This window comes from Malaclemys terrapin, chromosome 3, assembly GCF_027887155.1.
Source record: "Malaclemys terrapin pileata isolate rMalTer1 chromosome 3, rMalTer1.hap1, whole genome shotgun sequence".
In the NCBI taxonomy this organism is placed as follows: Eukaryota; Metazoa; Chordata; order Testudines; family Emydidae; genus Malaclemys; species Malaclemys terrapin.
In genome coordinates, this window is record NC_071507.1 from 68,183,261 (window position 1) to 68,201,271 (window position 18,011).

At 45.1% G+C, this 18,011-nt stretch overlaps 1 protein-coding gene across 1 annotated transcript in view; it reads right to left on the reverse strand.

Moving 5' to 3' along the window:
* The window catches only part of PRKD3 (protein kinase D3), a 91,931-nt gene that overhangs the window by 4,045 nt on the left and 69,875 nt on the right, over positions 1 to 18,011 (reverse strand). The window contains exons 14-18 of the mRNA XM_054022694.1: positions 14,123 to 14,229; positions 13,319 to 13,480; positions 12,020 to 12,118; positions 2,170 to 2,437; positions 654 to 739 (exon numbers count right to left, since the gene is read on the reverse strand). Of these exons, the coding sequence (XP_053878669.1) occupies positions 654 to 739; positions 2,170 to 2,437; positions 12,020 to 12,118; positions 13,319 to 13,480; positions 14,123 to 14,229 (722 nt within the window). The remainder of the gene's footprint in view (positions 1 to 653; positions 740 to 2,169; positions 2,438 to 12,019; positions 12,119 to 13,318; positions 13,481 to 14,122; positions 14,230 to 18,011) is intronic.

Genomic DNA, 18,011 nt, shown 5'->3' on the forward strand with positions numbered 1-18,011 from the left:
CATCAAATCATTGAGTGGGTTTTCCAGAGTTCTCTTGTCTGTCTGTGTGCAAAATTGTGAGATTATGTAGTTGTCAGAGATCAGAAAGTAGAAGGTACCCGAGGGAAAACTGAACCAACACTTTCCTTCTACAAACACACTTCACCTCATCTTGCCTCTTCTAAAATGAGTCATGGTATACATTCTGCTTTCATTCTCTACTTGAGAACAAATAGCATCCCACTCTGCCATGTATTTGAGGTGGAGTTGAGTGTTGATAATTGGCAATACTAAAGGAATGAACTCTCCACACCACTGCCAGATAGACAGTAAAGAGTAAAAACACAGAAAAATTAACAGTATCATAGAGAACAGGAAGGCAAGGTAAGATTCTGAAGGGCAGGGGGAAAGAACACATAAGGAGATGGGGAGATAGGAAGGACGCAGCAGGTAAGCATAGTCAATGAGGCTTGGTTCTCTCGCATATTAGATTAATTCTAGTTGCCATCTTCGTGGATGTGCATTGTAAGAGATTTTCATAATGTTGCGGTAAAAACAATTTACAGTTACAAAGTTTACAAAGCCTTTGAGCTACTTAATTTAAAATGTGATTCACTTAAAGGACATAGTTACATACCGCTTTTATAGAAAATAAGGTGGGCATTAGCTCTTACCTGTAGCCACGGGTGACTAAGAGATTTGTCAACACTGTAACGCTTTCTCATCTTCACTTGAAGCAAATTGTTTATTAAATCAATGGCTGGGGCGGGGGAAAAGCCACAGAACAAACAAATTATCAAAAATTCTACAGTATAAATACAAATCTGTCATCTAATGTAGTTTACATGTAACTCAAATTTAAGTGTTACCTAAAATATATACACAATGTATACTGTGTGAATCTTAGCCAAGCCAATGGTCTTTACAATAAGTTTTAACTCATGTTAGGAGAAAGCCAGAAAGGTAGTGTTTTGTTTGTTTTTAAAAAAAAAAAAACACTAAAAACTGAGTTTACTGATTTACTCCAAATTGAGTTTATTGATTTCAAATTTACTGTTAAAAATAATGTACTTATGTGAGGGTGAAATCCTAGTCCGACTGAAATCAATGGAAGCTTTGCCAAAACTGGTCCTAAATTAAAAGGGGTAAAGTTTTCAAAATGACTGGGGTACTTAAGAACCTAGGTCTCATCAGAAGTCAATGAGATTTAGGCTCCTCAGCCAGTTAGGCTCTTTTGAAAATTTGATCTTACATCTTTTTAAAGTGCTCTCTCTTAACAGTAAGTTCCCACCATTACACACTACTATCAGACATCCCTCCAGGTCTTAAGTATATACACCACTTATTTTATTATCATCGTGAATTTCTCAGCTAGAACTAGGCCCATGCTAAAACCCCAGGTCTGAACAACCTTGAAGTCTGCTAACATTTGGATCCAGATCTGAATATCTTCACTCACCCCTATTTCATTATTGCACTGGACCAGAATGTTCGGATCCAGAATTCTAGTTATACACCTCTATCTCAATAGAACACTGTCCTCGGGAGCCAAAAAAAAAAATCTTACTACGTTATAAGTGAAACCGCGTTATATCGAACTTGGTTTGATCTGCCGGAGCGCGCAGCCCCTTCCCCCCTCCCTCCCCGGAGCGCTGCTTTACCGCGTTCTCTCCAAATTCGTGTTATATCGGGTCACATTAGATCGGGGTAGAGGTGGTATGCATGCCTATTTTTCAAGCTATCAGTCCCAACATACAGCCATGCCAGATTTAACTTGTCATTAGTTTTCATGAAGAGTACACATCTTTACTTCCAGCCCACCACTTTCTACACCCAGCACAAAAGTTACCTAAACCCACATTTGGTGTGTTCATACAATAAGCCATTATGTCAAGTTCTATCAACAGCTTTCTGAAATCTAGTTATATCTATTGGTTCTCCCTTTTCTCTAGACCAATTGTTAAATGTAATCCCATTTGACATTGTTTATCTTTCACAAATTCATGCTGGCTCACACCTATTATGTTAGCCTTTAACCAAAGAGTCATTCAGCTGTCAATTTTCACATTTCTGTCTGAATCAAACTCATAATGCAATTCAAAAATACCTGAATTCCAAAGAATTAATGTATATAAAATGCTATAAAAAAATCAGATCCCAAAAAGCAAAAGCTCTCTTGAATTTCTTTACCTTCACTAGAAATTTCCTTCCAGGGGTTTGGTGGATACATAAATGCTGCATTTTGGATTTGGTCATTTATATCTTCATCCTCATTAAATGGGAATGTACCACTAAGGCTCACATAGACAATTACTCCCACTGACCACATATCCAGAGAGCGATTGTAACCTTTACTCCGGAGCACCTCAGGAGCAAGATAAGCAGGGGTTCCAACCACAGAGCGCCTGAAAGACTTTTCGCCTATGATGCGCGCAAAACCAAAGTCACACAGCTTCACCTGTAAATAAATACAGTACTGTTAACTGAAAAATCTCTGGAAGATCTCACAGAGGAGCAACTTTCCAAACAAAAGTATGGTATCAGGCATTACATTTGCCATCATTTAATTATTGCTTGCACTGGACAAATTGAAGCAAAAAGCAGTTAGTCCTATTCCTTCAGTGAGGTCACCCTTTACATACTTGACTTTGGAAACTTACTAGCAAACTTGAGAAAAAACAAACAGTAACCTCTTCTGTAACTGTTGTTCTTTGAGATGTGTTACACGTGTCCATTCCGCTTCACTGCACATATCTAACCCACTTCGGGTATGTGCACACCCACTGCACCAGAGACAGAGATTTGTCTCAGAGTGGTACCTGTCCGGGCAACACATGCACCCTATGCTGCCTTGTGATGGCATAAAGCGTGGAGCCGCCCCACAGCCCTTCGGTTCCTCCTTACTGGAGAGACTCTTGTTATAGAGGGGAAGGGGAAGGGTCATAGAATAGACACGTACAACACATCTCGACAAACAACAGTTACCGAAGAGTTTTGTAACCATTTTGTCTTGCACGTGCCCATTTCACTTCAGGTGATTCACAAGCAGCTCAATCTGGAGGTGCATTTCAGAGTCTACCTGAAAAACAACTGAAGGACTACTTGTCCAAACTAAGCGTTCTCTGGAATGCTGAGATACAGAATAATGAGTTGTAAAGGTGTGTGCCGATAACCAAGCTGCAGTCCTACAAATGTGTGTTACAGGCACTTGAACTAAAAAATCTGCAGAACTGCCTGAGATCTTGCCGAATGTGCTACTACCCTGCTTGTCAGGGTTATATTGGCAATGTCACAACACATATGCAAGAGAAAATCCATGATGAGATTCTCTGTGCTGAGACTAGACGGGCCTTCATCCTGTCTGCAACTGCTAAGAATAGTTGGGATGACAACCTAAACAATTTGGTTCTGTCCAAATAAATACCTAACGCCCTTCTGACATCCAAAGTATGGAGCGTCTCTTCATCCTTATTGGGGCTTAGGAAAGAAAGTCAGTAAATTATATCACTTGATTGAGATGGAATTCTGATATTACTTTAGGCACAGTTTTCGGATGTGGACGTAACTTTGTCCTTATAAAAGGCTGTGTAAGGAGGGTCAGCTACCAAGGCTTGTAATTCCCCCACTCTTCTCTTTCATGGACAGATTAAGTAAAGAGCAGGTTGCCATCGGTTCAAAGCGTTGACCCATCTACTTTGTTAACACCAGATTTGAACCCTAGGGATATAACCACCTAGGGATATAACCTGTCCAGACCCTTTAAGAACACTGGCCAGTGATTGGAAAGTGGAAACTGGAGATAGCTCCCAGGTAAACCAGGATGGTACTAATGGATAGGCCTTGTTGTTTCAGGCAGAACAAGTAATCCAAGACATGGTGGGAAGAGGCCCAGACTGGAAAACATCTTTCTGCTATAACCGTAAGGAAAACCATTTTCACTTCAACAGAAAAGTACATTGACTAGAAGGTTTTCTGCTATTCAGGAAGATGTTTTGTACATTCTCTGAACACTCTGCCTCTTAAGGCATTAATTATGGAGCATCCAAGCCATAAGATGGACAGAAGACAGGTTGTGATGCAGGAGTCAACCGTGGTCCTGCAAGATCAGGTTGGGTTCTGATGGTAGTGTCAAAAGAGCCCTGACACAGAGGCTCTGCAGACTGGAGAAAAAATGGTTACCTACCTTCCGTGACCATTGCTCTTTGAGATGTGCTGCTCATGTCCATTCCATTCTAGGTGTGCGCTTGCCCATGTGCCTGGTCGTCAGAGATTTGTGCCTTAGCGGTATCCATAGGGTCGACAGTGGCACCCCCAGGAGTGCCATGCTCATGTGCTGGTATATCAGGCACTGCTGACCTTATACCTGCCCAGTTCCTTCTTGCTGGAAACTCCAGCAGGGGGGCAGGACAATGGGTAATGGAATGGACACGAGCAACACATCTTGAAGAACAGCCATGAAAGATAGGTAACCGTTTTTTCTTCGAGTGCTTGCTCATGTCGATTCCATTCTAGGTGACTCACAAGCAATGCCAATGGAGGTGGGTTCAGAATTCACGGTCTTGCAGCACTACCCTGTCAAAGCCAGCATCGTCCCAGACCTGCTGGGTAAGCACATAATGGGACGCAATCATGTGGACAGACAACCAGGTAGCAGCTCTACAGATCTCTTGGATCGTCACCTGAGCCAAGAAGGCTGCTGATGACTAAGGCTGTGAGTTTGTCATGGAGGTCATGGATTCTGTGACCTCTGGAGCGGCTATCGCCCCACTCCCCAGCAGCAGCAGGAGTTTGGGTGTGGAAGGGGGCTCAGGGCTGTGGGTTGGGGCACAGGAGGGGATGAGGGCTCTGTGCAGTGCTTACCTCGGGGCAGGAGGGCACTCCCTGGAAGCAGTGACATCCCTCAGCTCCTAGGGAGAGGCACGGCCAGGAGGCTCTGCATATTGTCTCTGCATGCAGGCACCGCCCCCATAGCTCCCATTGGCTGCAGTTCCCGGCCAATAGGAGCTGTGGAGCCAGCGCTCAGGGAGGCAGTGTGCAGAGCTGCATGGCCATGCCTCCACCTAGGAACCGAGGGATGTCGCCACTTCCGGAGAGGTGTGGAGTCAGATAGGGAGCCTGTCAGCTCCGCCAACCCCTCCTTCTCCCAGCACCAGTGTCCCCTCCACCCCCCGTGGCGAGCTGCGCCCCACCCCCCAAGATTTAGTCAGGGGTACATAGTACAAGTCATGGACAGGTCACGGGCCATGAATTTTTGTTTACTCACCATGACCTGTTCATGACTTTTACTAAAAATACCTGTGACTAAAACATAGCCTTACTGATGATGCTCGCACTCTAGTCAAGTGAGCCTTGACTATTGTGGGTGGAGGCATATTCGCCTGCTCATAGCAGTATCAGACACAGGCTGTGATCCAGGATGAAATCCTTTGAGCAGACACTGGGCAACGTTTCATCCTGTCTGCCACCGCAACGAACAGCTGTGTTGACTTGCGAAACAGCCTTGTCCTGTCAATATAGAAGGTCAGTGCCCTCCTGACGTCCAGGACGCGTAACTTGTGCTCCTCCTCGGATTTATGGGGCTTCAGAAAGAAGACCGATAAGAAAATGTCATGGCCGGTATGAAACTGGGAAACCACCTTGGGCAGGAACGTTGGATGCAGCTGCAACTGGATCTTATAGGGCGGTTCTGACGTGAACACCCTGATCTCAGACACCCTGCGAGCGGACTTAATCACCACCAGGAACGAAACTTTCCAGGAGAGAAGGAGAAAAGGGCAGGAATCCAGAGGTTCAAAGAGAGGTCCCATGAGCCTCGACAGCACGAGATTCAAATCCATGGGGACAGGGTCCCAGACGTGAGGGTAAAGACACTCCAGACCTTTCACGAACCAAGCCATCATGTCATGAGTGAAGACTGACCTGTCTTGGAATGGTGGGTGGAAAGCCAAAATAGCAGCCAGATGAACCCTAATCGATGACAGGGACAAGCCCTGAAGTTTGAGGTGCAGAAGATAATTCATGATAACCTGCAGTGAGGCCTGTTCAGCTCAGACATGTCATTCCAAAGCCCAGCACATGAACCTTTTCCACTTTGCCAGGTAAGTTGCCCTAGTGGAGGGCTTTCTGCTACCCAGCAAGACCTGTTGCATCCGGTTCGAGCACTCCCGCTCTTCTGCATTCAGTCATGTAGTAGCCATGCTGACAAGTACAACTCCTTCAGGTTTGGGTGCAAGAGACTGCCGTGGTCCTGGAACTGCAGGTCTGGCCAGAGAGGGAGCCGCAGCGGCACAGCTACTGAAAGGTCCAGCAGCATGCCAAACCAGTGCTAGTGAGGCTACTCGGGGGCTATCAGGATAACCTTTGTTCTGTCCTGTTTGATCTTCACGAGGACTCTGTGGATTAGCGGCACTAGCGAGGTGTAGTACATTAGGGCTACGGACCATAGGACCAGGAAAGCATCTGACAGGGAATCCCTGTCCATCCCCCGGAGTGAACAGAACACGTGGCATTTCCTGTTCTGACGGGACGCGAACAAGTCCACCTGGGAGGTCCCCAAATGGAAGATCATACTGGCTGCCTTCGGATGGAGCGACCACTCGTGGCGAGACAAGAAGGTCCTGCTGAGGTGATGTGCCAGCACTTTCCTGGTTAAGGGCAGGTGCGCGGCTACCAGATGAATAGCATGCGGCACACAAAATTCCCAAAGGCTCAGAGCATCTTGGCAAAGGGCTGACGACCTGACTCCGCCCTGCCTGTTGATGTAATACATCACAGTGGTATTGTCCATGAAGACCTGTACTACCTTGTCCCTCAGGTGGGCAAGAATGCCTAGCAGGCCAGATGAACTGCCTTTAGCTCCCTCCCTGACATGGATGTGAAGGGCCAGATTGTCCCACAGCCAGTGACCTTGAGTGCTGAGCTCCCCCAGATGCACTCCCCAACCCAGGACCAAAGCATCTGAGACTAGGGTCAGCGACAGGGACGGGGCCGCAAAGGGAACATCCAATTCTACAACCACCACTCTAGGGACGACAGGATGTGATCCAGCATCTTGACTACCCAGTCTAGATCGTGTCTGCTGGGGGTGTAAACTGATGCCAGCCGTGCTTGCAAAGGCTGGAGGTGGAGCTGGGCATGACTGACCATGTATGTACAGGCGACCACGTGGCCCAACAACTGCAGGCAGGTGTGAGCCGTGGTGAGCAGGTGGTTCTTCACGTGGGAGACCAGGTCCGACATGGCCTGAAAGTGAGCCTCCGGAAGAAAGGAGGTTCACATGGAGTCGAGAACTGCCCCGATGAACTCTATTCATTGAGCTGGCCTTAAGATGGATTTTTTTCTCATTTATCAACAGGCCCAGGTCGCGGCAGGTAAAACGCACCAGATCAAGGCTCCTTTGTAGTTGTTCCCGGGACCTGCCCTTGATGAGCCAGTCATCGAGATGTGGGAAGACCTGGACTCCTTGACATCTCAGGTAAGCAGCCACTGGCGCCATACATTTTGAGAAGACCCTTGGAGCCGATGAGAGGCCAAAGGGTAGCACTGTAAACTGGAAATGGTGTTTGCCCACTATGAAATGGAGGAACCGTCTGTGACCTTGGAATATGGAAATAGGCATCCTTCAAGTTGAGGGCAGCGTACCAGTCAAAGAGAGGTTACAATTTGTTGTTTTCTGTTTCTATTTTCTTTACCCGAAATAAGCAAACAGCAAAGCATAAAAATAAGCGCCAGTAAACAACTGCAAAATGAGAGCTGGCCAGATTGGAGGCAGAAGAAAAAGAGAAAGGATAGATGCTAATACCAGAAGTGGCAGTTAGAAAATGTTAAAAACCCTAAGCTGAAGCCACCCAGAGAAGAGCCGTGGAGCTAAGGCAGCAAGAAGTTGAGAGTCATGGAGCTGAAAGATCGAGGCGGAGGAGGAGAAGAAGGAGAAGAAATACAATCTGGAACTGTTAGAAAAACATAGAAAGATCTCAGAGTCCCCAACACCTCCCTCCACTCAATGAAGCCTCAGCTGGGACCAGTTATGTCCTGCATACAAAGAGACAGGTTGCATTCACGAGTACTTCACCACTTTTGAAAAGCTATGTGAAGTTCAACAGAACCAGGATAACCCAGCATCTGCTGGAAAAAACAGGGATAGGAGAAATCAGACCAAGACACAATGGGTATTCTGTTGTTGACAAGGCAGTCAAATAGACTCCTTGGAATTTCCAGGCTGTCTAGAAGAACCCAGCAAAGAAGAAAAGCAAGGAGGTGGAGGTTTCCTCCTACCATTTTTCTGGAATTACTCTGTGGGAATTCTATACCACTGAGTACGCACAGAATTCATGTCCCCTGCAGATTTCTTTGCTTCCCCGCAGAAAAATTACTTGTGACGGGGGAAACAAAGGGAAGCCACAAAGGCAGTTACACATCCATCCCCAGTGAGGGCCTGTCTTTGCAGGAACCCGGAGCAGCAGACAGAAAGGTAAATCACAGGGGCACCCCAGCCGGTGGCTCCTACCCTGCGCTGGGCTCAGCGGCTAGTCCCAACTGGGCTGGGGGAGGACAGGATTTCCTCTTCCCCTGCAAGAAGCGGCCAGGAGTCAGACCCATCCCCAGAAACCTCCCCAACTGCATGCACCCCTTACCCCCACATACAGTTCTCAGTCGTAGCAGGGAAGGGTCACTACGCAGGGAGCTGCTCCCCCGGCTGCCCAACCCCCAAGCATCTGGATCCCCATACCCGGACCTCACCACCCCCCGCACTCAACACCCCCCCGCAGAGCCTTACCCCCTGCATTTGGAACCCTCCCACACCAACCCCCCTGTGTCCAGACATCCGCCAAGCCCCTCTCCCCTACATCCAGACCCCACCCCTGTACCAGACTACCCACTGCTGAGCCCCCTACACTCAAACCCCCACCCTCCTGCATCTGTGCCACCTCAAGCCTTGCACACCCAGACCCCCCCGCTGAGCCCCACCCCCCGCTGAGCCCCAACCACCTTCACCTGGACCCCCCCATGCCACACAGTCCCATTCCCCCCACATTCCCTACTGAGCTGTCCACACCCAGACTGCCACACACAGAACCCTCTCACCCCACACCTGGACCCCCCCCCCAACCGTGGATCCTGATGGGTTGAGCCTGTTTGCTCCACACCTTGATTGGGGGCCAGTACTAGGCGTGAGAGATTCTGTCCCGCTCACTATCTTGGTGCACCTGATGTGGAGGGGCAGGCTGCGGGGTGTTTCTGAGGCAGGGTCAGATGTCCTGTGTCAGGGTCAGATGCAGTCTCACTGCCAAGTCCATGTCCCCAGGAGTGGGGGAGCTGCAGGGTGATTTCCCACCTCCATGCAGACAGTGACCTGTGCTCCCCACTGCCAGGCTGGAGCCTCCACATTTATTTATTGACAAATTAAAATACCCAGAGTTTTAATATTGTGCACAGAATTATTTTTTTGGTGCAGAATTCCCTCAGGAGTACTGAAACGATTGGTTTGTCTAGCCATGAAAAGTGGGCATCATTGGCATGACTAAGGGCAAAACTGTTTCTTTTTAGGGAATGAAGTGTAAATTCCTAATGATTTCAACGTTGCCCTGGAATCTCTGAGACTGCGAAGCTTTTCATCAATCTACTGAGAGAAGAGGATTCTCACAAGTGAGATTCTTTATAATCTGTTGGATTTCCTACGACAGACCCAAGGACTGAAACCATGAAAACCTGCACATCGTTATTACAGTTGCCATGGCTCTGGCTCAGAATCCACTCCATCTAATCCAGCTTGGAGGGAGGTCCTGGCCAGGAGTTTGCTCTTTTCCAAGATGGACTGGAATTTCTGCCTGGCATCCTCTGGTAACTTGTCCGTGAACTTCAGAACATTGTCCCAGAGGGAGAATCAGCAAGGCCTAACGGTTACAGATACAAAACTGCAGGCCAGCCGTGCAATAAATCTTTCTACCAAAAAGGTCTTCTGTTTTCACTTTTTTATTTTTTTGGGGTAGAAGATTAGCCATCCCTGATGCACTCTTTCATTTATGGCTGAGACAACCAAGGAACCCAGTGAGGGATGGATGTAGAAATATTCATAGCACTGGAAAGGGTCATGGTACCCTCACTCAAGTCACTTGGCTGTCGATGGCAGAGAAGCATTTACCACTACAATCTTGTGGGCTCTAGTATGGTTTCATGTACAGACAAAGCCACTCAGGAAGGTCCTGCTGTCCTCAGTATGTCCAGTCTATGGGAGCCCTCCTGAACCACTTTGACCTGGATGTCCAGAAAGAAACCAACCCTCTTTAGGATGACTAAAGGGCCTACCAGTTGCTAAAGAAGCGATGACACCCCAGACATCACCGCCTCATCAAGTGATGAGGAGGAATGCAAAGAAGTCTGAGCTGGAGCTTCCTGTACCTCCCCAGGTGGAGGTTCTGGTATATGAGGATGCTCTTGGTCAGTATGAGCCTTGGTACTATGGGTAACATCCTGAGTCTCCTTATGGGAGCTATCCCATCATCTGCTTGGGGATCTAGAGAGAGGAGAACCAGAGAGGATCTGATGGTGAGTTGAAAGCCCCATGAGTTTCATAAATCCATTGGTAGGGTATAGGAGCCCACCCTCTACCAGCCCAAAGATCCAGATCCCTGGACTACCATGGGACCTCTGCCAGGTTCCAGGAGCTGAATCCTCTAGAGAAAGGTGAGAAATGCCTTCTAGCCCTGGAGCGAAAGGCACATGAGCCTACCTTAGACTCCAAGGAGGAACCCAAGTTGCCTGCCCAGAAAGACACTGTGCCACACGGTGCCAATGTGCAGTGTTGTGTCTCCAGAGACATCAGTACTGGTGACAGCATGCTGGGCTTGCCTCTTGATGGCACCAGGCAAGCAAGCACTGGAAGTCTGAAGCCAGCCACAGCACCAATCTTACTTGCAGGTACATCTGGTGAAGCCTGAGGCTCAATTGGTACCAGACGACTTGTCTCCTGCACTGCTGAAGAATGCAGTACTAAGAGGCGTAGCAGGTCTCACACCGTGGCATCTGCCTCCAGCGTCACTGGTATCAAGAGATTCTCCTGATGATTGTATTGCAGAGGTCAGCCTCAACGGTGCATGCACCGGAGTCAATGACCCTGGGTTAGACAAAGTCAGTATCCAGAAGCACCTCTTCCCCAAAGACACTCTACACTGCCCTCCAGCTTGCTTGCTGATAGACAGCACCAGTGATCTCGCTCTTTTGGAGGAGGCTGGCTCTTTCAAGACACATTGTCCATGCTTCTTCCTTGTTACCAGGGAAGGGGAATAGCACAGAGTCTCCGCAATGTCTGGAGGGGCACTTCTGACAGAGGCAGAGGTACGTGATGTCCACCCCTTTGGTCCAAGGCTTGAAGTTTCTACAGATATGGGAACAGTCTCAGATGTGACCCTCACCGAAGCACTTTAGACTGCTGCAATGAGGGTCACTTACCAGACTTCTCACAGCCAATGCAAGTCTTAAAGCCCAGGTACCAGGAGCTGGCAATCAGAACAAGCAAGAACTGACAATCTAAGCAAAACTAAGTTAAATAACAATAAAACTTTACTCTAAAGGCCTAACTATTGATAACTACACTAACTATATACAAGAAAAAAATCCCTGAAAAAGAGATTAGCAACCCTGACAATCATGGGTGGTTAGAAGGGACTGAAGAGGGTCAGGGGCAGCTCTGCCCTTTATATCATTGTGCAGCAGCATGAGAACACATGCACCACCCTGATAGGTACCAGTAAGGGAAAAATCTCTGACTCTGGCGCACTCGGCTGGCACACGCCTGAAGTAAAATGAACATGTGCAATCACTCAAAGAAGAACATCTATACTTATTCAATAAATCAGTACACAAAATACATAGATAATTCATAAGGTAACAATACAGGCACCTCACATAATTCTAGTTATATTTTGGGTGAAAACATCAGTAATACTGTCCTATGACAGATCATTTTTAAGCTCTAAATTCTATATTTCTTCTTTAGTGGAACAGTGATTTAGGATGAAACATTTGTTAAATTTTCACTCACCTGAGGGAATGGTTCTGCTGATGCTAGTAGTACATTTTCTGGTTTTAAATCACAGTGCACAATATTCTTGAAGTGTAAATTTCTCAAAGCAACAAGTATCTACAAAAGGAGGACAGGTATTTTCAAAATGATTAGGACCGTAAGTGTCTAAGCACCAAAGATCAGACACACAAAGTTGTACAATAATTTAGAACTGTACAGACTTCTCCAATTTGCTGTGCTTTCACATTGTGCAAGTGCTTTTTTTTTCCTGATCAAAATCACAATTGTTAATTTTGTTTGGGGGAAGGCAGTTTTTGAATATTTTTATACCACACATGGACCGTTATGAAAACTTAATTTGAGGTGTCTCCTTTAAAACATAACCAATTACACCTTTGCTGCAAGATGGCTACCTTTAATCTGCTATTGTGTGTCCAGGGAGATTGAAGTGTTCTCCTACAGGTTTCTATATATGGTAACCTCCCTGGACACACAATAGCAGATGTAAAGGTAGCCATCCTGCAGCAAAAAAACTTCAGGACCAGCCTCCAAAGAGAAACTGCTGAGCTTCAGTTCATTTGCAAATTTGACACCATCAGCTCAGGATTAAAAGAAGACTGTGAATGGCTAGCCCAGGGGTCGGCAACGTTTGGCACACAGCTCGCCAGGGTAAGCACCCTGGCTGGCCGGGCCAGTTTATTTACCTGCTGACGCAGCAGGTTCGGCCGATCGCAGCCCCCACTGGCCGTGGTTCGCCGTCCCGGGCCAATGGGGGCGGCGGGAAGCCGCAGCCAGCACATCCCTCGCTCGCGCCGCTTCCCGCCACCCCCATTGGCCCAGTGGGGGCCACGATCAGCCGAACCTGCCGCGTCAGCAGGTAAATAAACTGGCCCGGCCCACCACAGTGCTTACCCTGGTGAGCCGCGTGCCAAACATTGCCAACCCCTGGGCTAGCCAGTTACAAAAGCAGTTTCTCCTCCCTTGGTGTTCACACCTCAACTGCTAGAAGAGGGCCTCATCCTCCCTGATTGAACTAACCTCATTATCTCTAGACTGATTCTTGCCTGTATATTTATACCTGCCTCTGGAAATTTCCACTACATTCATCTGACGAAGTGGGTATTCACCCACGAAAGCTTATGCTCCAATACATCTATAAGGTGCCACAGGATTCTTTGTCGCTTGTTAAAGCTTTGTCTTCTTTAAATAATGATTGAATCTAAGCAATACCTTGGGCTAAATTCTACTCACACCAGTTTAAGAAACCAAAATCTGGCCCCTCTTCTTCACAGAAACAAACAGAAATGGAATACCAACCTGGGTGACCATGAACTTAGTGATTCGTTCTGGCAGCCGACTTTTCTCACTAGAAAGAATCATCTCCAGCATATCTCCATGCAACTTTTCCATCACAACAAACACCCGTTCTGGGGTTTCAAACATACATTCCAGGTTTACAATCCCAGGGTGGTGCAAATTCTAGAGAGTTACAACATTCACATGAAGAACAAAAGAGATACAGCATTGATTGAACAGTAGGAAAATTACACTTATACTAAGCTATAAAATCAGAAAGCATATATAAATGGAGAGTTAGGGATTAGAAACAAAGGGTATGAGGCAGAAGGCATTTCAAGGTGGCAAGATTTAACAAATGAAATGTGCCAATTGCCAATATTAAGATTACTTTTGTCTGGAAAAGGAAACATCTGAAGTGGACAATTTTGTATACGATACAATCAGACAGGAATATAAAGGAAAAGAGCAAAATGTTTGTATGGATTGATGGGCAAGTCATGCAATCAACAGAACAGAAGTCACATGAATTTCAGCTGCTGCTTCAGGGAGGCCCCAGAAAGCCTAAGTATATCTTCTCCCTGGGTCTGTGCTGGCAGTAAGTAGACAGCTGCCAACAATAAGCTGACAACTCTGCTTCCAGCTGCTCACAGACTCCCTTGTCTTTCAGCGCCCCCTCTAACAGCCGGGCTCAGATTTCAAGGATTGGGTCTTATGCCCAGCTTAGTAAAGCACTTAAGCACATGCCACAGAATCACAGAAAATCTTTTCCTTTGACAGGACGCAAAGCTCAAATGTGGATTTTATTTAAAATGTATTTTGTACCTGCAGAATGGCAACTTCATTGCGAAGCTGACTTTCCTGTTTTGTGGGGAATCTCATCTTATCAATGACTTTAATAGCCACATCCCTTCCAGTCTTCCTATGTTTTCCTAAAAGAAAAGCAGCACCACCCATCAAACAGCAGAAAATCATTCTTTAACAAAGTTACAGCCCTCTTTGTGGAAATGGGTACATTTTTCACAATCATAAATGTTAATACACATCTGAGTTGAAAATTGTAACTGTGATATGAACGTAATTATGACAGTAAGTACTCTCAATCCTGAAATGCAGGATTTTTCTGCAGCATAAATTTAAAGTGACTGTTGCTTTGCTGTCCAATCTGTGCATTGATATTATATATATTAGGTGAAACTCACCCCATGCAGATGACCTGCAAAAGACCTATGCGCCATTAAGTCTCACATAAACCCATAAAATCCTGGCCTCTTCTATGCTGATGCTCAGGGTGGGATGGAAAAAGTAAGGATTCCTCTCTCCTGTTGTCCCAGCAGCAAAAGGATACTTCCACTGTCTGCCGGAATGTGCTAGAAGGCACATCCAGCTAATTCACTGGCTGGCACGCCATATGCCCAACAGGGTATAGTCTACATGAAGAGGGATATGGTAGCCCCAAGCAGGTGTGCTGCCATCTGAAAGCTCTAAATGACCGGTTAAGGAAAACAGGCTGATCCTGGAGGGGGTGGGGGGAGGAGGTGTGTGTGTGTCTTGCTGTGCTATGTTTCACCTCAATGGAAAACATTATACCCTACACGGACAGGATGTCTCAAATGCTGATCGGGCAGCTGCCCACCCAGCACCCCAACCCATACTCAGTTGTTTCCTGTAATGTTAGAATTAAGCCCTCAATGAAGAGGGCAGGTTAATGAGGTCAGACACAGAAGGACCTTAGGAATCTAACACATACATCAATATTAAATCTAGAATGAGATTGTAACAAAAACAAAAGGTAATGTCTGCTCAGTGAAAGTGCTGAAAACTCTTTTAGAAAAATGTATAAAATACACAGAAAAGTCCACAGCTATAGTGTAAGGGGCACAGAGAATACTACGGTGCACTGCTAGATAAATACTACAAGGAGGTCAAACTACTGCTATATAAACAACCTAGCTAGACCTCACCTGGAGTTCTGTATTCAGTACTGATGGTCATGGCTTAGTAATTGCTCCTGAAGGTTGTTGGATGGAGCAGTCAACATAACAATGTACCTGCCTTAAAGATTTATATGATGAATAAAAGGTTAAAAAAAGGCTTATTTCCACTGGACAAAACGAGTTAGACTTAATGGAGGCCTGACTGAAGTTCCAAATGGCAACAAAGTAGCCAGACTTCAATAATTGAAAAGTAAAAATAATTAAATCAGATAAAAAAAAACGAGTACAATGAAAAGCTTGCAATATATCCTGGGCTGATAGAAGAAATGGCATGAAGGTTGAAATTCTTCCAAGGAGTTTAGGAGATCTGTTTTGAGGCATTCAGTATCAATACCAAATAAAACCCTTGGTTGACATATGGCTATTCTGAAAATGACATAAATTGTAGCCACCTGTACGGGTTAAAAATATATATATAAAATTAAAGGAAGAGGTTCTAGTTCCACTAAACATCAAATTATATCAAAATGCCACAGAAATAAAGTCAACAGTGGACTAGACATATTCCTTCTGGATACTGGACTTCATTAAAGAACATCAAACCAGGAGACAATATTTGGTTAAGTAAGGAGAACAGACTAGAGCTGTGCTCACACACAGGTGAAGGATTAACATTAAATACTGTAAGTGGGTTCAAAATGGCTTTAAACATAGCCCTTTAATATGGTATTGCTGTCAAATCTTACACCAGTAAGAGATCAACCAAATTTTCTCCCTAGCCCCACAACATTTTTTACACCTTTCAAAAATGAAAGGTAATGTGAATAGAGGGGCAAATAGAAATAAAAGCTAGATATCAATACACCTCTATCCCGATATAACGTGACCCGATGTAACACGAATTCAGATATAACGCAGTAAAGCAACACTCCGGGGCAGCGGGGCTTCGTGCTCCAGAGGATCAAAGCAAGTTCGATATAACACAGTTTCACCTATAATGCAGTAAGATTTCTTGGCTCCCGAGGACAGTGTTAGATCGGGGTAGAGGTGTACTTCAAAATGTATTCAATTTTCAGTATCTACAAGTTCAAAATTTTGTCCTACATTCTGAAAAAAAAGCAAAAATTTCTCTCATACCTAGAAATAATTAAACCAATAGGATGTTCTACATGAAATTTTCTAAAATACGGGAACACAAAAATGAACCAAAAGTATTTTATTCACTATATGTTAATTAGAAGGATGTAGATTCAAATTTTAAAATGAATAAGAATATTCTTATTTATGGTATAATGATTACCAGAACCAATCTGTGAACTGTTGGCAATAAATAGTGCAGCAGTGTCGGTTCCAGGATATTAGTGAGAGAAGGTAGATGAGGTAATACCTTTTATTGGACCAACTTCTGTTTGTGAGAGAGACAAGCTTTCAAGCTTACACAGAACTCTTCTTCTGGAGACAAAGAGCTCTGTGTAAGCTCAAAAGCTCGTCTCTCTTCATCAGAAGATGGTCCAATAAAAGATATTACCTCACCCAACTTTGTCTCAGCAATAAATAGATCAATGCAGTCAGAACGTAACATAAAAATAAGACTATGGTTATATTCTCTTTTCTTGCTCTCCCATTTTCTTTGCGATTGTAGTATCTTAAATGTGTTACATCATACATGCATTTTTAAACGGTGGAGTGAACTAAAAAAGATTTTGGACAACTGCTTCATACAAGCATTAAACATATTGGCTTAAATAAGTATTGAATCAAGGAGTAATTGTACTAAACATCAAGAGGAGTTTCTATACGAAGAACAGTGTAAATTATGGGAGTAGATCAAAAAATGATAAACGGGGAAATTGTCTAATTCTGTCACAATCTCTCTTTCCCACCCCACGCTCCCACCTTAAAAGAGAATCCTTACACAAAATGTCATGTTACCACTTTCCATGGAGTCCAGAAGCAAAAGAAATTTCTGTCAAGACTGGTGTACAGCTACCAGCCCATCAACTTATATCTCCATCACAAAATTTTCAGAGTAAGAAGAGTATTAATAGCACAACTAATATACAGAAGAATTAAAGTTTCAATGCTTTGTAGACAATGAAGGCAAAATGGAAAGGATGTTTTCTTTCTTTACATTGACCTTTAATTACTGTTCTTTTGCCTCCTTCCTTGCTTTCTGATGGTGGAGTCTTAACAGGTAACAATGAGGGGGGATTTGATAGCTGTTTTCAACTACCTGAAAGGGGGTTCCAAAGAAGATGGATCTAGACTGTTCTCAGTGGTGGCAGATGACAGAACAAGGAGTAATGATTTCAAGTTGCAGTGGGGGAGGCTTAGGTTGGATATTAGGAAAAACTTTTTCACTAGGAGGGTGGTGAAACACTGGAATGGGTTACCTAGGGAGGTGGTGGAATCTCCTTCCTTAGAGGTTTTTAAGGCCAGGTTTGACAAAGCCCTGGCTGGGATGATTTAGTTGGGGATTGGTCCTGCTTTGAGCAGGGGTTGGACTAGATGACTTCCTGAGGTCCCTTCCAACCCTGATATTCTATGATTCTGCTCTGGGAAGAGGAGACATGAAACGGAAGAAAACTAGCAAGACTGTTCCGATGATTTTGTCTCGTTTCCAGAATTTCATTTGCTCATGATTTCACATTACAAATAATATGTTGTAACTTAAGCATTTTAACACAAAAGATTACAACAGCAGAGCTGTATGTCATTGGGACAACTCAGATATGAGTAGATATATGAAATGTGACTGTAGCTAATATACGTACACT